General features: G+C 40.8%; 1 protein-coding gene across 1 annotated transcript in view; it reads left to right on the forward strand.

Moving 5' to 3' along the window:
* LOC137097768 (tumor necrosis factor receptor superfamily member 1A-like) overlaps positions 1-25,916 on the forward strand; it is a 57,549-nt gene that overhangs the window by 14,901 nt on the left and 16,732 nt on the right. Inside the window, exon 2 of the mRNA XM_067472897.1 lies at positions 6,875-7,290. Within this exon, the coding sequence (XP_067328998.1) occupies positions 6,875-7,290 (416 nt within the window). The remainder of the gene's footprint in view (positions 1-6,874; positions 7,291-25,916) is intronic.

Raw genomic sequence — 25,916 nt, forward strand, 5'->3', positions numbered from 1 at the left:
GATACTAGGCCTGGGTAACAATGCAAAAAATTGTTTCTAAACTCGCTTCGTTTTTAGGGGTCCATCGCGTTTCGTTTTTTTTAAGAATTCCGAAATTTTGCTTTTAAAAATTTCGAAATTTACAAAATTTCGTAAAATTACGACTCGATTCGTTAATGGCGGACGCAATTGCGCAATATGCTAAAAAAAAAACCCTCCAAATGGGACAGGGGGAACTTCTGAAGCTTCCCTCTCCCTCTGTTGTTGACTGTTGGTGTGATAAAACAAACAACAACTATAAAACTTGCACCAGACATGCAAAAATAATTACAAAATAATTATGAAATAATTTCGAAATAATTACGAAATAATAACAAAATAATTACGAAATAAATTGAAAAAATTGTTTCGAATCTAATTTACTCTTCACACTATTCCTGCATAGCTCAATATTGGATCGTAAGCTAATTTAAATACGAATTAATAACGAATTACGAAATTAACGAACGAAACCACCCAAGCCTAGCAGATACCCATGATGCTCAGGGATTTTTCAAAGCCACAAAGGTAATCTATGGACCAAGAAACCATGGCATACAGCCTCTACGCTCATCAGATGGAACCAAACTCCTGAAGAACCAAAAATCAATTGCACTACGTTGGAAAGAACACTACCAAAGTCTCCTGAACCATAGCTCCAATGTGGCCGAAGAGGTCCTCTCACAAATCCCGCAACAACAAAACAAGGATGAGCTTGCAGCACTGCCTAGTTTGGAAGAAGTCAGCAATGCCATCAGCCAACAAAAAAAAAAAATAACAAAGCCAGCGGACCTGATGGGATCCCTGCTGAAAGCTTTAAAGAGGGAGGACCTGAGCTGACACAACAACCCCTCCAGCTCATAGAAAAAGTGTGGGTGACCTAGAAAATCCCAGCAGATTTCAAGGATGCCACCATCATCACCCTCTTCAAAAAAAGGGGGAAGAACAGACTGCGGAAACTATCAAGGTATCTCCCTTCTAACCTCAGCTGGGAAAATCCTCGCAAGAATCCTTGCAAACCACCTTCTGCCCCTCTCAGAAGACACCCTCCCAGAATCCCAGAATGGCTTCCGCCCCTCCAGAGGAACCGTAGATATGATCTTCACTGCACGACAGCCGCAAGAAAAATGCAGAGAACAAAATCAACCTCTGTACATGGCATTCATCGACCTTGCAAAGGCATTCGACACAGTGAATGAACCGCAGCGCTCTCTGGACCATCCTCCAAAAAATCGGGTGCCCTAACGAATTTGTGAACATCCTGCGGCTCCTCCATTAGTTACATTAGTTAAATTAGACTCCCTTTGCATAAGCTGTACCTACATTTCCTACTTGAGAGAAGCAACTATCTTTCAACAGCAAGCTAGACTATTAATGGTCTACTTGTGACACCGATGGAGTACTTCCTCATTCTTTTGCACGCTGCTGGAGAGTTTTATGGCATCATAAATTAGTTAAATCAGCCTCCTCACATAAGCAGTACCTACATTTCCTACTTGAGAGATGCAACTGTCTTTCAGGCTGCAAAGCTAGGCTATTAATGGTCTACTTGTGACACCGATGGAGTACTTCCTCATTCTTTTGCACGCTGCTGGAGAGTTTTATGGCATCATAAATTAGTTAAATCAGCCTCCTCACATAAGCGGTACCTACATTTCCTACTTGAGAGATGCAACAGTCTTTCAGGCTGCAAAGGTCGACAGGAAGCTAAACTATTAATGGTCTACTTGTGACACCGATGGAGTACTTCCTCATTCTTTTGCATGCTGCTGGAGAGTTTTATGGTGTCGTAAATTAGTTAAATTAGCCTCCCTTTGCATAAGCGTTACCTACATGTCCTACTTGAGAGATGCAACTGTTTTTCAGGCTTCAAAGGTCGACAGGAAGCTAAACTATTTATGGTCTACTTGTGACACCGATGGAGTACTTCCTCATTCTTTTGCATTCTGCTGGAGAGTTTTACCATGTCGTAAATTAGTTAAAGTAGCCTCCCTTTGCATAAGCGGTACCTACATTTCCTACTTGAGAGATGCAACTGTCCTTCAGGCTGCAAAGCTAGACTATTAATGGTCTACTTGTGACACCGATGGAGTATTTCCTCATTCCTTTGCACGCTGCTGGAGAGTTTTATGGCATTGTACATTAGTTAAATTAGCCTCCTCACATAAGCAGTACCTACATTTCCTACTTGAGAGATGCAACTGTCTTTCAGGCTGAAAAGCTAGACTATTAATGGTCTGCTTGTGACACCGATGGAGTACTTCCTCATTCTTTCGCCTGCTGCTAGAGAGTTTTATGGCATCATACATTAGTTAAATTAGCCTCCTCACATAAGCGGTACCTACATTTCCTACTTGAGAGATGCAACTGTCTTTCAGGTTGCAAAGCTAGACTATTAATGGTCTACTTGTGACACCGATGGAGTACTTCCTCATTCTTTCCCCTGCTGCTGGAGAGTTTTATGGTGTAATAAATTAGTTAAATTAGCCTCCCCATATAAGCGGTACCTACATTTCCTACTTGAGAGATGCAACTGTCTTTCAGGCTGCAAAGCTAGACTATTAATGGTCTACTTGTGACACCGATGGAGTACTTCCTCATTCTTTTGCATGCTGCTGGAGAGTTTTATGGCATCGTACATTAGTTAAATTAGCCTCCTCACATAAGTGGTACCTACATTTCCTACTTGAGAGATGCAACTGTCTTTCAGGCTGCAAAGGTCGACAGGAAGCTAAACTATTAATGGTCTACTTGTGACAGCAATGGAGTACTTCCTCATTCTTTTGCATGCTGCTGGAGAGTTTTATGGAGTCGTAAACATTTCCTACTTGAGAGATGCAACTGTCTTTCAGGCTGCAAAGGTCGACAGAAAGCTAGACAATTAATGGTCTATTTGTGACACTGATGGAGTACTTCCTCATTCTTTCGCCTGCTGCTGGAGAGTTTTACGGCATTGTACATTAGTTAAATTAGCCTCCTCACATAAGCGGTACTTACATTTCCTACTTGAGAGATGCAACTGTCTTTCAGGCTGCAAAGCTAGACTATTAATGGTCTACTTGTGACACCGATAGAGTACTTCCTCATTCTTTTGCACGCTGCTGGAGAGTTTTATGGCATCGTAAATTAGTTAAATCAGCCTCCTCACATAAGCAGTACCTACATTTCCTACTTGACAGATACAACCGTTACATTGCATTATGCATCGAAAACCATTCTCTTAAGTTTTTCAGGTTGGATTTTGAATCAAGGAGGCCTCACAAGCACATACACACACACACACGAGAGAGAAAGAAATATGTCTTTCCTCCCCTATAATGCTGTGTTTTCCAAGCTGGCCCACTGGCTCAAGACACGGATCTCTGAATGAAATCTTTATTCCTCATGATGGGTTGCCAGCTTTAATAAAGATTTACTGTGGTCCAATTTCTCAGGAGAGAGGCGAGATTAATGCTCGAGAAATTGGAGTTGGTAGGCTTTCTCCCATTGTCCAGAAAAGATATTATTATTAGTCTTATTGCTTTTCTTTTGAGGTGGGGAGAATCCTGCCTCACTCAAGAACACTATTAGTGCCTAACACGTGGCGAAGTTTTCCTTGATGCATGCATACCACATTGGCATTCTGCCCACGTTAATTTCCCAGTGATCGAATGAACAGCAGAGCATGCTAAATGCAAGATACCCAAGGGAGGAAAAGCATGGTCTATGGCAGACTTTATTTGCATATATATATATATATATATATGCCATAATCTGGCTTGACCTGCTGTTTTCAGCCCTCACTTTTATTATCCAAATATCTCACCAGCTTTCTAGACCTTGTCTGGATGGATGGAAGGTTTGATAATAGATGGATAGATGAATGGATTGATAGTTTGATAGATCGACAGATAGGGAGCTCAATGGATTAATGGGTAGATAGATAGATAGATAGATAGGTAGGTAGATAGAAATAGGGAGATAGAGAGAGAGATAGGGAGATAGAAAGATAGATAGATAGAGGGAGATGATAGATAGATAGATAGATAGATAGAGCAAGAAAGAGAGAGAGAGATAGGGAGATAGATAGAAAGAGATAGATAGATAGGTAGATAGATAGAGAGAGAGAGAGAGAGGTAGATAGATAGGTAGATAGATAGATAGATAGATAGATAGAGAGATAGATAGACAGATAGGGAGATAGAAAGATAGATCAATAGGGAGATAGATAGGGGGAGAGAGAGATAGATGAATAGATAGATGCATAGATAGATAGTAAGATGGATGGATGGATGGATGGATAGATAGGGAGATAGATAGATAGATAGATAGGGAGATAGATAGATAGGGAGATAGATACATAGATAGATAGATAGATAGATAGATAGGGACATAGATAAAAAGATAGATAGATAGGGAGATAGATAGATAGATAGATAGATAGATAGATAGACAGATAGATGCATAGATAGATAAGATAGAAAGATAGATAGATAGGGACATAGATAGAAAGATAGATAGATAGATAGATAGATAGATAGAAACATAGAGAGAGAGATAGGGAGATAGAAAGATAGATAGATAGGGAGATAGATAGATAGATAGATAGATAGATAGAGCAAGAGAGAGAGAGAGATAGGGAGATAGATAGAAAGAGAGAGATAGATAGGGAGATAGATAGAGAGATAGAAAGAGAGAGAGAGGGGGGGGGGTAGATAGATAGGTAGATAGATAGATAGATAGAGAGATAGATAGACACAGATAGGGAGATAGAAAGATAGATCGATAGGGAGATAGATAGGGAGAGAGATAGATAGATGAATAGATAGATGCATAGATAGATAGTAAGATGGATGGATGGATGGATGGATGGATGGATGGATGGATAGATAGGGAGATAGATAGATAGATAGATAGATAGATAGATAGATAGAGAGATAGAGAGATAGGGAGATAGATAGATATAGGGAGATAGATAGGGAGATAGATAGATAGATAGATAGATAGATAGATAGATAGATATAGATAGACAGATAGATGCATAGATAGATAAGATAGATAGTAAGATGGATGGATGGATAGATAGGGAGATAGATAGATGATAGATGCATATATAGATAGTAAGATGGATGGATGGATGGATGGATGGATGGATAGATAGATAGGGAGATAGATAGATAGATAGATAGATAGATAGATAGATAGACAGACAGTGATTGATAGAGAAAGACAGACAAATAGAACAGAAAGATGAATCGATTGATGGGAAACATAGATAGATACAGATAGATAGATAGATAGATAGATAGATAGACAGATAGATGCATAGATAGATAAGACAGATAGTAAGATGGATGGATGGATGGATGGATAGATAGATAGGGAGATAGATAGATAGATAGATAGATAGATAGATAGATAGAGAGATAGAGAGAAAGATAGACAGACAGATAGATATAAACAGACAGACAGTGATTGATAGAGAAAGACAGACAAATAGAACAGGAAGATGAATCGATTGATGGGAAACATAGATAGATGATAGATAGATAGATAGATAGATAGATAGTCCCTACATCGCGGATTTTCACTTATCGCGGGTGGCCTGGGAACGTAACCCCGGCGATAAGTGAGGGGACACATTGTGGCATTCCCGGGCTGTGGCGCAGCTAGTTAGTAGCCAGCTGCATTCAATCCCTCCATCGCCAAGGTGCCCTTCCACAGAAAGGCGGGTTCTCCTCTTGGGAATCCCTCCACGTATTCCTTTCATGTCTATCTATCGCCATTTTATTATTTGTGCGTATTTTTGTTTCCCGGATTTTGATTCAATTCGGATGTTGGCCTTCCACCACTCCGAAGTGGCGAAAGCCTTTGAAGCAACGACGGCGAAGGCGCGAAGGAGGGAGGAGAGGAAATTAGCGGCGAGAGCAAAGAAAGAAAGAAACGGGGTCGTCTTTATTTTATTTCCCCCCGATTTGTACAAGTTCGCCAAACCCAAAATGTCACGGAACGGAGCCTGGAGACAAACTGCTTCAAAGAGCAATTTTAATTGAAATGCTAATGACACCAACCGCCGCTTGCTTGAAAGAGAAGAGTTTGCTCGCAAACACTTTTTGGCCGCACGAAATGTTTGTTGCTGACGACGACGATTGGGGCTCAATCCTGGCTCGATCGTATGTTAGATAGTAACCTTTTTACTCAGGCAATTGTATTGGGATGTTAGCTTAATCCTGTGTCAGATTAAATAAATAAATAAATAAATAATACACAACTCTTGGATCGCACAACATACAAGAAGCTCAATGTCAGGTACCGTTGGGTCTTAGAATGAAACACACACTCACAAGTACAGATCCTGGAATTGCGGTTTATTCAGTCCATACAGTACAACAGCAAAGAGAGAACTGAGGTTTCCCGCCAGGATTCTCCCAATCCCCCTCCTGGCCTCGCTCCCCCCTTTCCCCCTTGGCTTATCACAGTTTAGACTACAATTCCTTTCCCACATCTTCAAAGTGAAAGCTTGGCCCAGATGGCCCTACTATAAACTAATCTATCATGGCTACTCCCTCTAGTGTCAGGACAGTGTCAGGAAGAAGACTTCTTGGAATCTCTTGGAAACATGAAGGCACATCCTGACACTCAAACAGGACCCAACCAACAAAATCACCAGAAATACCAACGCTCTGATTAAGAGAAGGTCCCAAACAGAGAGTGCCTCCAGGCAACAAAGCCCAGGCTAACTTTAAAATGTGATTCATGCCTTAGAAATGATCAGGCTTCAGAGAGTTGGCAGCCATTTCCTTCCTGGTTGTTTCCAGTCAGCGCTCTCTTCACTCTCAAAGATGAAAATGGCAATTTAAAATGTTCCTCTTAGCAGCAAGCTACAGGCCTGTCTGCGAAACAGCGAGTCTGCGTAAAGCGAACTGTGAAACAGCGAGTCTGTGTAAAGCGAACAGCGAAACAGCGAGTCCCTGTAAAGCGAACCGCAAAACAGCGAGTCTGTGTAAAGCGAACTGTGAAACAGCGAGTACGCGTAAAGCGAACGACGAAACAGTGAGTCCCTGTAAAGCGAACCGTGAAACAGCGAGTCCGTGTAAAGCGAACCATGAAACAGCGAGTCCGTGTAAAGCGAACCGTGAAACAGCGAGTCCGTGTAAAGCGAACAGCGAAACAATGAGTCCCTGTAAAGCGAACCGTGAAACAGCGAGTCCGTGTAAAGCGAACCGTGAAACAGCGAGTCTGCGTAAAGCGAACCGTGAAACAGCGAGTCCGTGTAAAGCGAACAGCGAAACAGTGAGTCCCTGTAAAGCGAACCGCAAAACAGCGAGTCTCTGTAAAGTGAACTGCAAAACAGCGAGTCCGCGTAAAGCGAACGACAAAACAGTGAGTCCCTGTAAAGCGAACCGCAAAACAGCGAGTCTGTGTAAAGCGAACCGCCAAAGAGCAAGTCCACGTAAAGCGGGATGCTTTTAATGTTAGCTGTTTGTGCGGTAAGGTAAACACAGGATGTAAGAGTAAATAAACAAATAAATAAATAATACACAACTCTTGGATCCCACAACATACAAGAAACTAAAACAGAACCCAACCAACAAAATCACCAGAAACACCAACGCTCTGATTAAGAGAAGGTCCCAAGAGGAGGCCTCCAGGCAACAAAGCCCAGGCTACCTTTAAAATGTGATCCATGCCTTAGAAATGATCAGGCTTCAGAGAGTTGGCAGCCATTTCCTTCCTGGTTGTTTCCAGTCAGCGCTCTCTTCACTCTCAAAGATGAAAATGGCAATTTAAAATGTTCCTCTTAGCAGCAAGCTACAGGCCTGTCTGCGAAACAGCGAGTCTGCGTAAAGGAACCGTGAAACAACGAGTCCGTGTAAAGCGAACGACGAAACAGTGAGTCCCTGTAAAGCGAACCGCAACACAGCGAGTCTGTGTAAAGCGAACCGTGAAACAGCGAGTCCGTGTAAAGCGAACGACGAAACAGTGAGTCCCTGTAAAGCGAACCGCAAAACAGCGAGTCTGTGTAAAGCGAACCGCCAAAGAGCAAGTCCACGTAAAGCGGGATGCTTTTAATGTTAGCTGTTTTGGCGGTAAGGTAAACACAGGATGTAAGAGTAAATAAACAAATAAATAAATAATACACAAGTCTTGGATCGCACAACATACAAGAAACTCAAACAGGACCCAACCGACAAAATCACCAGAAATACCAACACTCTGATTAAGAGAAGGTCCCAAACAGAGGGTGCCTCCAGGCAACAAAGCCCAGGCTACCTTTATGCAGACTGAGTTTCAGGGCTACTCAAACGAGTAACAGTGACTTTACTTCAGTTCAAAAGGTCAAACAGAGCAGTCTCTGAATTCTTACATAGAGCATAGTCCTTTTAAACAGTCTTTAAAATGTGATTCATGCCTTAGAAATGATCAGGCTTCAGAGAAATGGCAGCCATTTCCTTCCTGGCAGTTTCCAGTCAGCGCTCTCTTCACTCTCAGAGGTGAAAGTGGCAATTAAAACTGTTTCTCTTAGCAGCAAACTACAGACCTGGCATGCTCAGCCAATCAGCCAATGTGCTTCATGTCTTAGAAATGTTCAGGCTTCAGAGAGTTGGCAGCCATTTCCTTCCTGGCAGTTTCCAGTCAGCGCTCTCTTCACTCTGGGAGGTGAATGGCAATTAAAACTGTTTCTCTTAGCAGCAAACTACAGACCTGGCATGCTCAGCCAATCAGCCAATGTGCTTCATGTCTTAAAAATGATCAAGCTTCAGAGAGTTGGTAGCCGTTTCCTTCTTGTTTCCAATCAGCGCTCTCTTCACTCTCTGAGATGAAGATGGCAATTAAAACCGTTTCTCTCAGCAGCAAGCCAGATACAGTAGTCAATCAGAACTCTGGTTCTTTGCATGCTCAGCCAATCAGCCAATGTGTATCATGCCTTAGAAATGATCAGGCTTCAGAGAGTTGGCAGCCATTTCCTTCCTGGCACTTTCCAGTCAGCGCTATCTTCACTCTCAGAGGTAAAAATGGCAATTAGAACCATTTCTCTTAGCAGCAAGCCAGATACAGTAGTCAATCAGAACTCTGGCTCTTTGCATGCTCAGCCAATCAGCCAATGTGTATCATGCCTTAGAAATGATCAGGCTTCAGAGAGTTGGCAGCCATTTCCTTCCTGGCACTTTCCAGTCAGCGCTATCTTCACTCTCAGAGGTAAAAATGGCAATTAGAACCATTTCTCTTAGCAGCAAGCCAGATACAGTAGTCAATCAGAACTCTGGCTCTTTGCATGCTCAGCCAATCAGCCAATGTGTATCATGCCTTAGAAATGATCAGGCTTCAGAGAGTTGGCAGCCATTTCCTTCCTGGCACTTTCCAGTCAGCGCTATCTTCACTCTCAGAGGTAAAAATGGCAATTAGAACAATTTCTCTTAGCAGCAAGCCAGATACAGTAGTCAATCAGAATTCTGGCTCTTTGCATGCTCAGCCAATCAGCCAATGTCCTTCACACCTTTGAAATGATCAGGCTTCAGATAGTTGGCAGTCATTTCCTTCCTGGCACTTTCCAATCAGCGCTCTCTTCACTCTCCAAAGTAAAAGTGGTGGTTAAAACCGTTTCTCTCAGCAGCAAGCTACAGACAGTAGCCAACCAGAACTCTGGCTCCTGGCATGCTCATCCAATCAGCCAATGTGCTTCATGCCTTAGAAATGTTCAGGCTTCAGAGACTTGGCAGCCATTTCCTTCCTGGCTGTTTCCAGTCAGCACTCTCTTCACTCTCAGAGGTGAAAAAGGCAATTAAAACTGTTTCTCTTAGCAGCAAGCTACAGACCTGCCATGCTCAGCCAATCAGCCAATGTGCTTCATTCCTTAGAAATGATCAGGCTTCAGAGAACTGGCAGCCATTTCCTTCCTGGCACTTTCCAGTCAGCACTCTCTTCACTCTCCATGAACTCTGGCTCCAGAACTCTGGCTCTTTGCATGCTCAGCCAATCAGCCAATGTGCTTCATGCCTTAGAAGTGATCAGGCTTCAGAGAGTTGGCAGCCATTTCTTTCTTGTTTCCAATCAGCGCTCTCTTCACTCTCCGAGGTGAAAATGGCAATAAAAATTGTTTCTTTTAGCAGCAAGCCAGATTCAGTAGTCAATCAGAACTCTGGCTCTTTGCATGCTCAGCCAATCAGCCAATGTTCTTCATGCCTTAGAAATGATCAGGCTTCAGAGAGTTGGCAGCCATTTCCTTCTTGTTTCCAATCAGCGCTCTCTTCACTCTCAGAGGTGAAAATGGCAATTAAAACTGTTTCTCTTTGCGGCAAGCTACAGACCTGGCATGCTCAGCCAATCAGCCAATGTGCTTCATGCCTTAGGAATGATCAGGCTTCAGAGAACTGGCAGCCATTTCCTTCCTGGCACTTTCCAGTCAGCACTCTCTTCACTCTCCGTGAACTCTGGCTCCAGAACTCTGGCTCTTTGCATGCTGTTTCCAAGCAGGCTCTCGTCACTCTCCGAAGTAAAAGTGGTGGTTAAAACTGTTTCTCTCAGCAGCAAGCTACAGACAGTAGCCAATCAGAATTCTAGCTCCTGAGTGGCTTAGCCAATCAGTTGCCAACACATGCCTTACCAGTCAACCCATGGTGGTTTTTTCCCCACACACTCTACTTGCTTCACTGCCAACATAACTTCGGAAGATGCCAGCCACAAATGTAGGCAAAATGTTAGGAGAGAATGCTGCTGGAACACTCAAAGCGACCCAGTGATTCCAGGCACGAAAGCCTTCAACAACACATTACGGGTTTTGACTTTGGATGTATTTAAAAGGAGTGATGCAGAGTGCTAGGCCATCTTCGGATTCCCACGTGGATTGTGATTGGAAAACGGGGACTATAAGCGGGAGAACAATTATAACTCCGCGATGACGGAGGCCGCCTCGCTCCGGCTAATAAGGCTCACCTCTTGTGTCAAGTTTCCGTTTCTTCAAAGGCAAGGCGCTGATGGAGAAGGTGGGAAGCAGAAAGCGGAGGTGTTCGCTGGCTTATCAGCAATTTGTAGATTGGCTTCTAATGCTGCCTCCGAGGTGATGGCCCCCCGAGTTTGGCTTACAATACAGACAGAAATTCATGCGGGAAAATATGCAAACCTGAGATCGTTTTGGAGTCAGATGGAGCTGTTTAGGTGTAGGCAGATTTCACTTTTGATAGGACTATATTCCCAAAGCGACCCATTTAAGGTGGGATCAGGTGTCAAACAGGGATGTGGTCTTGCCCCAACCTTATTTTCCATATTCATCGCTATGATACTTCACCTTATTGATGGGAAGCTTTATGCAGCATGTCTGCATAAAGCAAACCACGAAACAGTGAGTCTGTGTAAAGCGAACTGTGAAACAGTGAGTCCGCTTAAAGAGAACCACGTAACAGCGAGACCACATAAAGTGAACCACGAAACAGTGAGTCTGTGTAAAGCGAACTGCGAAACAGCGAGTCCGTGTAAAGTGAACCGCGAAACTGCAAGTCCGTTTAAAGCAAACCATGAAATAGCGAGTCCTCGTAAAGCAAACCGCAAAACAGTGAGTCTGCATAAAGCGAACCGCAAAACAGCGAGTCCACATAAAGCAAACCACGAAACAGCGAGTCCACGTAAAGGGAACCGCAAAACAGTGAGTCTGCATAAAACGAACCGCAAAACAGCGAGTCCGCTTAAAGAGAACCACAAAACAGCGAGTCCGTCTAAAGCGAACCACGAAACTGCGAGTCTGCGTAAAGCGAACTGCGAAACAGCGAGTCCGTGTATAGTGAACCGCGAAACTGCAAGTCCGTTTAAAGCAAACCATGAAATAGCGAGTCCTCGTAAAGCAAACCGCAAAACAGTGAGTCTGCATAAAGCGAACTGCAAAACAGCGAGTCCGCTTAAAGAGAACCACAAAACAGCAAGTCCGTCTAAAGCGAACCACGAAACTGCGAGTCTGCGTAAAGCAAACTGCAAAACAGTGAGTCCGTGTAAAGCGAACTGCGAAACAGCGAGTCTGTGTAAAGCAAACCGTGAAACAGCGAGTCCGCGTAAAGCGAACAACGAAACAGTGAGTCCCTGTAAAGCAAACCGCAAAACAGCGAGTCTGTGTAAAGCAAACTGCGAAACAGCGAGTCTGCGTAAAGCGAACCGTGAAACAGCGAGTCTGTGTAAAGCGAACCGCGAAACAGTGAGTCCGCTTAAAGTGAACTGCAAAACAGTGAGTCTGTGTAAAGCAAACCGCCAAAGAGCAAGTACGCGTAAAGCGAACTGCAAAACAGCGAGTCCGTGTAAAGCAAACCACAAAACAGCGAGTCTGCGTAAAGCAAACCACGAAACAGTGAGTCTGTGTAAAGCGAACCGTGAAACAGCGAGTCTGTGTAAAGTGAACCGCCAAAGAGCAAGTCTGCGTAAAGCGAACTGCCAAAGAGCAAGTCCGGGTAAAGCGAACTGCAAAACAGCAAGTCCACATAAAGCAAACCGCGAAACAGCGAGTCTGTGTAAAGCGAACTGCTAAAGAGCAAGTTCGCATAAAGCAAACCGCAAAACAGCGAGTCCGCATAAAGCGAACTGCGAAACAGCGAGTCCTCATAAAGCGAACTGTGAAACAGCGAGTCCACGTAAAGCAAACTGTGAAACAGTGAGTCTGTGTAAAGCGAACCACGAAACAGTGAGTCCGCTTAAAGAGAACTGCAAAACAGTGAGTCTGTGTAAAGCGAACCACAAAACTGTGAGTCTGCATAAAGCGAACCGCAAAACAGCGAGTTCGTGTAAAGCAAACTGCGAAACAGTGAGGGAACACTGCACTTTCAAAGGAAGGCCTTTAGTCATACTCTCTCAGCCTCCGAGGAAGGCAAGGGCAGGTCCTCCCTGAAGCACTCCTGCCAGGAAAATCCCACAGGAAAGTCTTGAAGGATGATATATTTTATATTTTTAAAGTGAATATTGTATTTTTAAATATGTTGTAAACCGCAATGAGTCGCCGCACAGGCTGAGATATTAGCGGTATACAAGTGTACTAAATAAATAAAATAAATATAAGAGAGGATGTCTTTCTCACTGAAGGTAGGAGATGGAAGGCAAAGAGATAACAGCCAGGGAAAGAAGCCATGCTGTCAATTCTCCGGGCAGGAGCTGCAGCTGCAAGGATTAGATTCCCAAAGACAGCGCTGATGCCAATTGCCTCCCGGTCAGGTTACACCATTGTGCACTTCGGAGGAGGGAAAAATCACAACATCTTGGAGCGAAAGGAACATTGACTGGAACGGGTTGTGGCAGGAGACCAAGCTTCTCTCCTTGTGCCTCCCAAATGGTGCGACAGACACACACCGCAATTGCGGAAAGAGCATTTCCTGGAGGGTTGTGTGGTTGCCTGGCTGGTTGGCCGTGTTCTACCACGTCATCACATTTATGGAATCCTACTTTAGAAATGGCAACCTACTGTGTTCATCCCATGACGTAGGGTAGAGATTAGGCTTGGGCGGTTTCGTTCGTTAATTTCGTAATTCGTTATTAATTCGTATTTAAATTAGCTTACGATCCAATATTGAGCCATGCAGGAGTAATCAAAAATCGAAACAATTTTTTCAATTTATTTCAAAATTGTTCCGAAATTGTTTCGAAATTGTTCCGAAATTGTTTCGAAATTGTTTCGAAATTGTTTCCGTGTGTCTGGTGCAAGTTTTAGGGTTGTTGTTTGTTTTATCAGTGATAAAAAATAAATTATCACACCAACAGTCAACAACAGAGGGAGAAGGAAGCTTCAGAAGTCCCCCCCTGTCCCATTTGGAGGGTTTTTTAGCATATTGCGCAATCGCGTCCGCCATTAACGAATCGATTCGTAATTGTTTCGTAATTGTTTCGTAATTTTACGAAATTTCGTATATTTTGAACTTTTTTAAAGAAAAACTTCGGAATTCTTTTAAAAACGAAACGCAACCCCCCCTAAAAACGAAACGAGTTTAGAACCAAATTTTTCCGTAGTTACCCAAGCCTAGTAGAGATATCTTGTTTAGAAACCGTCGCAAAGGGTTATCGTTTTAGATGCTTTCTAAGTGATTTTTTGCAAATTATCCAGATAGAGATGGGCAAAATGGATAATTCTGTCATGTGATGGCATTCGTCATTCTCAGCTTTAAAATGATATGATTACACAATTTGTGGAAGGAGCCAAAGTGCCTCTTTGAGAAAAAGCTCCATTACTAGGCTTGGGTAACAACGGAAAAAATTGTTTCTAAACTCGTTTCGTTTTTAGGGGGTCCATTGCGGTTCATTTTTTTAAAGAATTCCGAATTTTGTCTTTAAAAAATTTCGAAACTTACGAAATTTCGTAAATTTTGAATCGATTCGTTAATGGTGGACGCGATTGCGCAATATGCTAAAAAACCCTCCAAATGGGACAGGAGGAACTTCTGAAGCTTCCCTCTCCCTCTGTTGTTGACTGTTGGTGTGATAAAACAAACAACCCTTTGCAACGGTTTCTAAACAACAAGATATCTCTACTAGGGCTGGGCGGTTTCGTTCGTTAATTTCGTAATTCGTTATTAATTCGTATTTAAATTAGCTTACGATCCGATATTGAGCCATGCAGGAATAGTGTGAGGAGTAAACAATTTTTTCAATTTATTTCGTTATTGTTTCGTTATTATTTCCTTCTGTGTATTGTGTATACCAGGGGTCCTCAAACTTTCTGTCTCATTCACATTCTGGGGGCCTCCCCTCCCTCCCTCCCTCTCTCCCTCCCTTCTTCCTTCCTTCTGTGTATTGTGTATACCAGGGGTCCTCAAACTTTTTAAACTGGGGGCCAGTTCACTGTCCCTCAAACGGTTGGAGGGCTGGACTATAGTTTTTGCACATATCTTATTTTGCTGTGTGGAAGGGCCCTTAGAGGGGGTTCTTTCTAGTAGGGCTGGGTGGTTTTGTTCGTTAATTTCGTAATTCGTTATTAATTCGTATTTAAATTAGCTTACGATCCGATATTGAGCCATGCAGGAATAGTGTGAGGAGTAAATTAGATTCGAAACAATTTTTTCAATTTATTTCGTAATTATTTCGAAATTTTTTCGTAATTTTTTTGTAATTATTTAGTAATGATTTTCGCATGTCTGGTGCAAGTTTTATAGTTCAACAACAGAGGGAGAGGGAAGCTTCAGAAGTTCCTCCTGTCCCATTTGGAGGGTTTTTTTAGCATATTGCGCAATTGCGTCCGCCATTAACGAATCGATTCGTAATTTTACGAAATTTCGTAAATTTCGAAATTTTTAAAAGCAAAATTTCGGAATTCTTAAAAAAAACGAAACGCGATGGACCCCTAAAAACGAAGCGAGTTTAGAAACGAATTTTTGCGTTGTTACCCAGGCCTAGAGATTATATCCATTGATGATGTGATTCACAGAGTCCGTCCCTGGGCGCTCAAACATCACGATGAGCCGTCCATCCTTGGTAATTGCTCACAATGTCATCTTTTCAAATGCAAATGGGGTGCTTTCCTGCTCGCCGGATGGAGACCGGGCTGGAGATTTTAATTGCCGCCCAAAAGGAGCAACGTATCAACGTACGTCCTTGCATAATTTGGAATGGGAAACCTTGAATGACAGAGGCATCCGCCTGGGCATTAACCACAGCTGCCCTTCCTTAATTTCCGGACGCCTGTGTGTGTGTGTATGTGTGCAAAGCTTTTCTTCTAACCTCTGAGCCATGTGAGGAGCTATATTTAGAGCTGCCTTCACCTGTTCTTTGACAGAGTCGACACAGCCATAAGTTGTAGGAAAGTCGGCAGTGCATCGTGGAGTTCCTGGAGTAAAATTGTAGGTCAATGGGCGGGAGATGAGAGATGAAGAGAGGTAATGAGCAAGCATACCCATTCGATCTTCCGTCAGCACTCCAGGAAATGGTTTCCTAATATTCAGAGGACACTGGGACTGACTGGTGAAAAAAAAAAGAAGGAAAACTGCCCTTAATAGTGGACCAACATCTCCATGTTCTACATTACCCCACTGCAAGCCCACGTGGTCCTCTTTTCCTCCACAGTCCTCCAAATAGCAGCCAGAAGTGATGCAACGTCTCTTTCCACCACCTATTGGAGAAGAGCAGGGGGATTTGGGGTTAGCGTGGGGTACTTGAAGTGTTTACATGTGCTGAAGTCGTTCTTTGTGATTTTGAGACAAAAGGAGTAAAAAAACCCTGCACGGAAAATGCTGTAATTGGAGGGGGGGGGGTTGCAGAAAATGCTGATTTTCTATGCAGAAAATGTTGTTTTCTGTTCAGAAAACGCTGTTTTCTCTGCAGATAATGCTGTTTTCTGTACAGAAAAATTCCTGTTTTTCTGTGCAGAAAATACTGTGTTCTGTGCAGATAATGCTGTTTTTTCTTTGCAGAAAATACTGTGTTCTGTGAAGATAATGCTGTTTTCTGTGCAGAAAAATCCCTGTTTTCCGGTGCACAAAATACTATGTTCTGTGCAGATAATGCTGTTTTCTGTACAGAAAAAAATTCCTGTTTTTCTGTGCAGAAAATACTGTGTTCTGTGCAGATAATGCTGTTTTTTCTGTGCGGAAAATACTGTCTTCTCTGCAGATAATGCTGTTTTCTGTGCAGAAAATGCTGTCTTCTCTACAACCACTTGTGAAAATTGTGCAGAATGAATCTCAGATTCAGAATAGCTTTCCAAAACAGTGTGGAAAACAAAACTTCTGCCCAGAACTACATTATTTCCTGGCCATAATTTGTTTCCACTTCTGCCCAGAACTATATTATTTCCAAACAATAAGTCTGATTCTGCCCAGAACTATATTATTTCCTTACCACAAGTTTGATTCCACTTCTGCTCAGAACTATATGATTTCCTTACCATAAGTTTGATTCCACTTCTGCCCAGAACTATATGATTCCCAAACAATAAGTCTGATTCTGCCCAGAACTATATTATTTCCTTACCACAATTTGATTCCACTTCTGCTCAGAACTATATGATTCCCAAACAATAAGTCTGATTCTGCCCAGAACTATATTATTTCCTTACCATAAGTTTGATTCCACTTCTGCCCAGAACTATATGATTCCCAAACAATAAGTCTGATTCTGCCCAGAACTATATTATTTCCTTACCACAAGTTTGATTCCACTTCTGCTCAGAACTATATGATTCCCAAACCATAAGTTTGATTCCACTTCTGCCCAGAACTATATGATTCCCAAACAATAAGTTTGATTCTGTCCAGAACTATATTATTTCCTTACCATAAGTTTGATTCTACTTCTGCCCGGAACTATATGATTTCCTTACCATGTCAGATTCCACTTCTGCCCAGAACTATATGATTTCTTTACCACAAGATTGTTTCCACTTCTGCCCAGAACTATTTTATTTCCTTACCATAAGTTTGATTCCACTTCTGCCCAGAACTATATTATTTCCTTAGCATAAGTTTGATTCCACTTCTTCCCAGAACTATATGATTCCCAAACAATAAGTTTGATTCTGCCCAGAATTATATTATTTCTTTACCATAAGTTTGATTCCACTTCTGCCCAGAACTATATGATTCCCAAACCATAAGCTTGATTCCACCTCTGCCCAGAACTATATGATTCCAAAACAATAAGTTTGATTCTGCCCAGAACTATATTATTTCCTTACCATAAGTCTAATTCCACTTCTGCCCAGAACTATATGATTCCCAAACAATAAGTTTGATTCTGCCCAGAACTATATAATTTCCTTACCATAAGTCAGATTCCACTTCTGCCCAGAACTATATGATTCCCAAACAATAAGTTTGATTCTGCCCAGAACTATATAATTTCCTTACCATAAGTCAGATTCCACTTCTGCCCGGAACTATATAATTTCCTTACCGTAAGTCAGATTCCACTTCTGCCCAGAACTATATGACTTCTTTACCACAAGTTTGTTTCCACTTCTGCCGAGAACTAATTTATCTCCTTACCATAAGTTTGTTTCCTGCACTCACACACCAAATGATTTTTTTTGCTCACATTACATCCTCAACTCCAAATAGGTCTTTGTGCAGTTTTTGAAACTTTTAGTTTTTGGAACAGTAGTTAGAAAATGAGACCAGCAACAAATCCTACTCCTATTAGTAAGGAATTAAATGACTGATTTAACTTGTCCAACATTCTTAGTCTTGGGAACAAACTGATTCTGTTCGGCTCGCACCCCCATTTTGGATGCTCTTATGCTGCTTTGGGACCCACTCTCTCCATCAGAGAAGATGTCTTTCTCCAAAAAGGCTCCAAGATGCAATTCTCCATCAAGGAACAAAGGATGTGAGGTTCGGATTACTGAAGGACGCCATTGACAGTGAATCCCAAATCTCTTTTCATTTGGGAGGGCTTTCTGGCACTGCTGCCGTTCTCCCTCTGTTCAAAGCTGCTGGTGCTTCAGCATACATATGTATTTTCCTCATCCCATTGTTTGTTTGTATCGGAAGCAAGGAAGGACAACAAGCAGGCGATTGTCAACACAGCAGGTGCTCCTGGTCTCCGGCAACGGAGGAAGGACCAAGAATACCAATGGAGAGAGGTTTTGGAGGACAAGGACACCAAGAACACGAGGCAAGAGCTCAGCCCAGGTGTTATGTGAGATGCCGGGCAGGTAGAGAGGCCTAGAAGGGACTTTTCTTTTTTTTTTTTTTTGAAATGATTTTTATTAAGTTTTTCACAATCCACACATGGAAAGAGGGGGAACAAAAAACAAGAAGATAGAACAGTAGGAAAGGGAGAGGTACACACAAAAAAAAACACAAAAACCCACCATATCTAACTACCATCTAATACATACAATACAACTACTCAAACTATTCTAAAATGACTTCCACTCCAACCTCAGGATCTTTTCAAGATATTTCTTCACCTTAATATCTATTCTCATCCCATTGTTTTTTCAGCTTTCTTTTCATAATCATATATCAGGGACCAATCTGTCCTCCTCAAAACTCTTCCTTCATTTCTTCTCAACAAAAAAGTTAGTTCGTCCATGTCTCTTATTTCTTTAATTTTCTTCCACCAGTCTTCAATACTCGGAACCTCACCATTCTTCCAGTATTTGGCAAAAACCATCCTAGCCGCCGTTGTGCAATAGGTAAATAATTTATCTTCATTCTCATCCAGTTTACAGTCATCATCTGTAAATCCCAGAAGATAATATTCAGGTTTCTTCTTAAAGCTTTTCTTTAATATTTTTTGTAACTCCTCATGAATAATAGACCAGAACTTTGTTGTTTCTTTACATGTCCACCACATGTGGTAAAAGGTGCCTACTTGCTCACTACATTTCCAGCACTTATCTGATACATTTTGATACATATGGCTCAGTCTACTCGGAGTCAAATACCACCTATAAAACATTTTATACCAATTTTCTTTTAAGTCCATAGCATATGTGTATTTCAATTTTTTATTCCACATCCTTTCCCATTCCCCAAAGTGGATGGACCTTCTTATATTTTCCGCCCATTTAATCATAGAGGTTTTCACCTGTTCTGTTTCTGTCATCCACTGGAGCAATTTATTGTATAATATTGTAACCGTTTTCCTTTGTGTTTTTAGTATTCTATCCCATATATTCTCGTTCCAATCAAAACCTGTTTTTTGATCTTGTTTAAAATAGTCTTTAATTTGTAAGTAATTTAACCAAGTTATATTGCTAAATAAAGTCTTTAATTGTTCAAATGATTTCATCTCTATTGTCCCCTTCACCAATATATCCTTGTATCTTGGCCATGTCCTCCATCCTAATAGTCTTCTTTGATGCGCTTCCATTGCTGAAATCCATAATGGTGTTGTTTTATAGAAAAGAGCTTTGTACCTCATCCATGTCCGTAGTAGGGAGGCTCGCACGAAATGATTACCGAAATTTTTCTCCTTCATCTCTCTGTTATACCATATATACGCGTGCCATCCCACTCTTAAATCATAACCTTCTAGATTTAGGCACTTCTCTTTGTCTAAAGTCATCCAATCCCTAATCCAGGACAGTGCGCAGGCCTCATGGTAGGTCTTCAGATCGGGAAATCCCAATCCTCCTCTTGTTTTCTTATCTATTAAATTCATATAGTTAATTCTTGGTCTTTTTCCTTTCCAGACGAATTTCATTAAATCTTTCTTCCACTGTTTGAACAGAATTTGACTTCTTATTATCGGTATATTCTGGAACAAGAACATAAGTTTTGGTAATACATTCATTTTTATCAAGGATATTCTACCCAGGAGGGATAGTTTCAGCCGGTCCCAGTTCTGCAAATCCCTTTGGACCTTCTTCCAAACTAATTCATAGTTATTCTTTAAAAGTTGTCCATTTCTAGCTGTGATCCAGACCCCTAGATATCTAATTTTCTTGACACCTTCAATTCCAGCCTGTTGTTGAATCTTTGTTTGTTTCTCCTTATTCACATTCTTAAATAAAAGTTTAGTTTTTTTCATATTCATCTTAAAACCTGCCACCTTTCCAAAATCTTCTATTTTATTTATCCAACTTTGTAAATTTTTCTCCGGGTTTTCAATTGTACCTATTAAATCATCTGCAAACGCTCGTATTTTATATTCAAATTTACCAATTTTTGTTCCTTTGATCTTTTCATCTTCTCTGATTTTCTTCATCAGGATCTCCACTGCCATAACAAAAATTAATGGGGAGAGTGGACAACCTTGTCTCGTGCCTTTCGTAATTTCAAATTCTTGAGTCACTTGCCCATTTACTTTTACCTTAGCTTTTTGAAATTCATAAATAGCATTAATTGCATTATTAAATTTCTCTCCCATATCCAACTCTTGTATCAAAATCTTGAAGAAATCCCAATTCAAATTATCAAATGCTTTCTCGGCGTCTATTGACAAAAGGGCAAATTCTTTTTGATGATTGGTCTCATAATATTCCAAAAGATCTAGAACGTTGCGTATATTTTCTTTCATATGTCTATTTGGAAGAAAACCTGTTTGTTCTTCTCCAATCCACTTACTTAAAAAAATTTTTAATCTTGTGGCCATGATATTTGCAAACAGTTTATAATCCGTATTTAACAAGGAGATCGGCCTATAATTTTTAATATCATTCTCCGGTGATCCTTCTTTATGTATCACAGTTATTTCTGCCTCCTTCCAGGAGTCTGGAACCTTTCGAGATTTTAAAGCTTCATTCGCTATAACTTTAAAAATAGGTATCAACTGCTGTTTAAACGTTTTGTAAAATCCTGCCGTAAACCCATCCGGTCCCGGAGCTTTATCTGCATTCATTTTACTAATGGCTTTCTCGATTTCCTCTTCTGTTATTTCTTTGTTCAGTTCTTCTCTATCTTCATCTGTTATTTTATCCAGTTTCATTTGTCCAATATATTCCATAATATCTTCTTTCTTTATATCCTCCTTTGTGTATAGTTGTGTATAAAAAGTCTGAAACTCCTCCAGAATTTCTTTATCCGTTTTCAAGTCCTTGTCCTTGGTACTTATTTTAGCAATATGATTGATTTGCCTCTTTTTTCTAACCTGGTTTGCCAACCATTTACCCGGTTTATTAGCATTTTCAAAAGCCTGTTGCTTTAGAAATTTCATCTGTCTTGATTGGAATTCCAGCTCCACATAATTTTTTTCCTGTTTGAGTGTCACCAATTGTTTCTCTGTTCGTTTAGATGGGTTTTTCTTTAACTCCATTTCTTTTACTGCTATTTCTGCCCTCAACTCGTTTATTCTTTTATTTCTCTCTCTATTCCTTCTTGCTCCTTGTTGAATAAAGTGTCCTCTCATGACTGCCTTAAGGGCATCCCAAACCACTCGTGGCTCCATTGAATCTAGTCTATTTGTTTGTAGGTAGTCCTGTATTAACTTCTTGAAATATTCTTTGTCATCTTCCATTTTTATTAAGTTCTCATTTAATCTCCATTTTCTATGATAATTTTTTTGATTTACGACAAGTTCCAGAGGGCAGTGATCTGATAAGTCTCGTGGCAGAATATTAATCTCTTTCACTTTAGTAGAGAGGTTCTTAGTAATCCAAACCATATCAATTCTTGACCAGGATTGATGTCTATTCGAGAAGAAGGTAAAGTCTCTTTTATCTTTATTTCTAATTCTCCATGCGTCTTCAAGATCGAAGTCTTTTTGTAAGTCCATGAATTTCTGGGGAAGTTTCCCTCCCTTAAACTTCTTTTTCTTCAAACTTTTATCTATCTGACAATCGACGACCCCATTAAAGTCTCCTGCCAAAATCAGTTCATCAAATTCTGTTTCCTTTAACTTAGTATTTAAGAATTCAGCAAATTTCTTCTTCGGTCCATTGGGAGCATATATATTACAAATCAATATTTTGGAATCTCCAATTATTATTTTCACTGCCACACATCTTCCTTCTGTATCTCTAAATGCCAATTCTGAATCTATTGAGTCCTTTACATACGTAACCACTCCTCTTTTCTTTTTTTCATAGGCCGAATAATATTCCTTTCCTAATTTTTTATTCGGAAGGTGTGCCACATGTTTATCACAGATATGCGTTTCCTGTAACATTATTACATCAAAATTCTGTGTCTTCAGACTCCTCCATACTCTCTTCCGTTTTTGGGGGGAATTCATACCGTTAATATTATTCGAAAAACATTTTATTTGTCTCTCCATCATTTTATTTATCTTTATCTGGTCCCAATCCTGTGTCGCCAAAAGCCAATTCCATTGTTTCAGTTGCCGGTTGCTCCGAACTCTGACCTCCTTTTTCCTCCTTTTTCCGTGGTGTCGTTCTCTGTGGTTTTGGTTCTTTTCCTAAAAAGCCATAATCCTTTGGTGATTTATATCTTGCCTTTTTTGCCTTTACTCCTTTCCTTGGTGTAGATAATCTTCTTTCTTCACCTTCCTCTACCTCTGCTTCCTCTTCCTCTTCTTCTTCTCCTAATTCTTCTTCTTCTTCCTCTTCTCCTTGCTCTTCATCTCCTTCCTTCTCTTTCATAAGTTTTTCATAAAAAATCTTGGCCTTGTGTTCTGTTGTCAACCAATATCTTTCTTCCTTGTATGTCACCATTATCCCTTCTTTTCTTTCCCACCTGAACCTTATCATTCTTTTCTTCAATTCTTCTGTTAAGAAAAAATATTTTCTTCTTCTTGCTAGGGTTGCCTGTGGGAATTCTTTCAGAACCGCAATTTTCTTTCCTTTGTAAAAGATTGGTTTTTTATTATTATTATAAAGCACATCATCTCGTACCTTCTTTCTTGTAAATTTCACTATCACGTCCCTATCTGTCTTATTTCTTCTAGAATAAAATGATGATATCCTGTAGACTTGGTCCACTTCCTGTTCTAATTCATCTCCCTCACATTCCAAACAATCTGCCAGAATTTTGATTATCAATAATCTTATATCTTCTTTGTCGTCTTCCATTATATTTCTGAGTCTCAATTGAAAATCCATTTGCATTTGCAGTAGTCTTTCTTGTTCTAGTTCTATTTTTTCCCTTTGTCTATCTAATCCTTTTATTTTTTGTGTCATCTCCTTTTGCGTTCCTTCTATTTTCTCTTTAGAGGCTTTCAATTCCTTTACTTCTCCATCCAGCTGTGTTATATCTTTCCTTATCTGTCCAAATTCCTCTTTTATTTCTGTTTTCATTACTTTAAATTCTTCTGTCATTTTAGTAATTATTCCTTCTTGTTTCTTATAATACTCCTCATGTTTAGTCTTCATTTCCTCCTTCAATTCTGTTTTCAATGCATCTTGTTTCTCTGATATCTTTTTAATCTCTTTTAAAAGATTATCCATTTTAGGATTTATATCCAATGATCCTCTTCTTGACTCTGCTTTACCTGGAGTTGTCATTTCCCAATTGCCTCTTATTTCCCAAAAATCTTTATTCTAATTACATCTATTATCAATTATAGTATTGATTTTCAAAGCAAAAGTCCATCAATTTAATTTAATTTCATAGCCAATTGTGATATAAGTCAATTTCTTACTTCTTACTTCTTAAAGGTCTTCAATTATTCAATTATTAACAAATTATAAAGTTGATTCATTCACTCATAATATATCTACCCACTAATATTTAAAATCTAATACTTTCACCAATTTTAATTAATTTTATTTATTTTATTCTAATTTTCCCCCTTTTAAAAAGGATATGACACTATCTTGTTTAAAGTCAATTTCATGTAATAGTATATTGACTACAATGGGTTATCAATTTATCACCAATCTAAAATTTCTAAAATATAAACTTTCTAATAGGAAGCACAGACTCTTTTCCTCCACTTGGGGGCACCAAAATTTTAGATTAGTCCTTTACTTATCTGTTCCTCTTTATGATTGTTCCTTCAATGGTTATTTATCATCCAGTTCTCCTCCCAATTATAGTAATTTTCGTCTACTTCTCTTCCTGGTCCGATGTCATCTTCTTCTCTTCCTGGTCCGTCGTCGTCTTCTTCTCTTCCTGGTCCGTCGCCGTCTTCTTCTCTTCCTGGTCCGTCGTCTTCTTCTTCTCGTCCTCGTATCTCCTCTCCGTCACTTCTATTTATGACTCTTATGCTTGCACCGCCACTCCTTTGCTCCTCCAATTCTCCCTGTCTTCCAAATGCACAAATTCCTTCTCTGCCAGTCTATAACGTTTTTTCTCTATGATCCAAAATGGCGCCAGCTCTCCTTCCGCCACGTCACTTCCTCCTTCACTCCTTTCCGGCCCCTCTTGGTTCCTCTCTTTTCTTAGTCCTCCAGAGTCTCCTGCCTTCCTGTTCCTGCTCCGTCACTTCCTTTACTTCATGCAGCCAGATTGTTTATAAAGAAGGCAGGGGTAGACTCAACAATAATGGCGTCAAGGTCGGTATTGTTTATCTTTCTTTCTTCCGTCTCTAGTTCCAAAAGGAGCCTCCACTAGGATTGCGTGAGGGGCTCTTTATCCTCCTTACTTCTTTTATAGTAAATTATAGTATATGTATAAAGATTAATTTCCATAGATCAGCTTATTTTCCATTAATTTGATCTATTTTCGCCAAATTTCCTCTTATCCAATTTAGTCCAATTTGCCCAAGTTATCAAATCACCTATATATAATTTATGTTCCTTGATTGTCTTTGTTCTTTGATTCTTTATTCTTTATTCTTATTGTTTGTTCCTTCTTCAGCCTTCCTTATCTTTCTCTTCCCTCCGTTCCTCCCTTCCTTCAAATATTATTAATTTGGGAACACCTTCCCGTTACCTGGGGTTGGGGTCTTTCTTTTTTCCTTTCCCCAGCCGGGGTTTCTTCTGTCTTCCTCTTCTTCTATTTTGAGTGGTTTTGGCGTCGGTTAGACAAGCCTCGCGGCTTGATCCTTGCGGGGTGGCTCGCTTCCCCTTCCCGCTCGGACCCTCTCGATTTCTCCTCCTTGAGGGGGGAGAGATCTTTGGGGCCTCAAGCGTCCTTGGGGTTCACGACACCTTTGCACTCAATCCGGCAAAGGGGGGAGCTTTTTTTATAGCTCTACCTAACCACCCACGCTGGTCCTCGTCGGGAGCTCCCTCTCGACGAGGCTATCCCGTCGCCATGTCCACCGGAAGTCTAGAAGGGACTTTTCAATGTCCGTTGTGGGCAAAGTTGGGCCGGTCGGTCACATGCACCCCGTCCCAAACTTCTTTTATGGTTCTAGGACCCTCTACCGATTTGGCAATGAGCCCCTAAATGGTCTCTTATTTATTTATTTACTAGCTTGGGGACCCGGTGCTGCCCGGGTTATTTGAGAAAGGCATTGTGTATCAAGATTGGTCTTTATGTCTTATTTATATGGCTCGCAGTGGTCTCAGGAAGTTAGTGAAGGTACTGTGAGTCCCATCATCTGTGGTCCATCCTCCTCCAAACTGCACCAGGATGGAGAGTGGGTCATGGGGGCTCAGTGTGCCAAGTTTGGTCTTGATTAGTCATTGGGATGAGGGTTGCAGTGATCTCAGAAAGTGAGTTAAGGTACTG

The sequence above is a fragment of the Anolis sagrei genome, chromosome 13, assembly GCF_037176765.1.
Source record: "Anolis sagrei isolate rAnoSag1 chromosome 13, rAnoSag1.mat, whole genome shotgun sequence".
Classification (NCBI taxonomy): Eukaryota; Metazoa; Chordata; class Lepidosauria; order Squamata; family Dactyloidae; genus Anolis; species Anolis sagrei.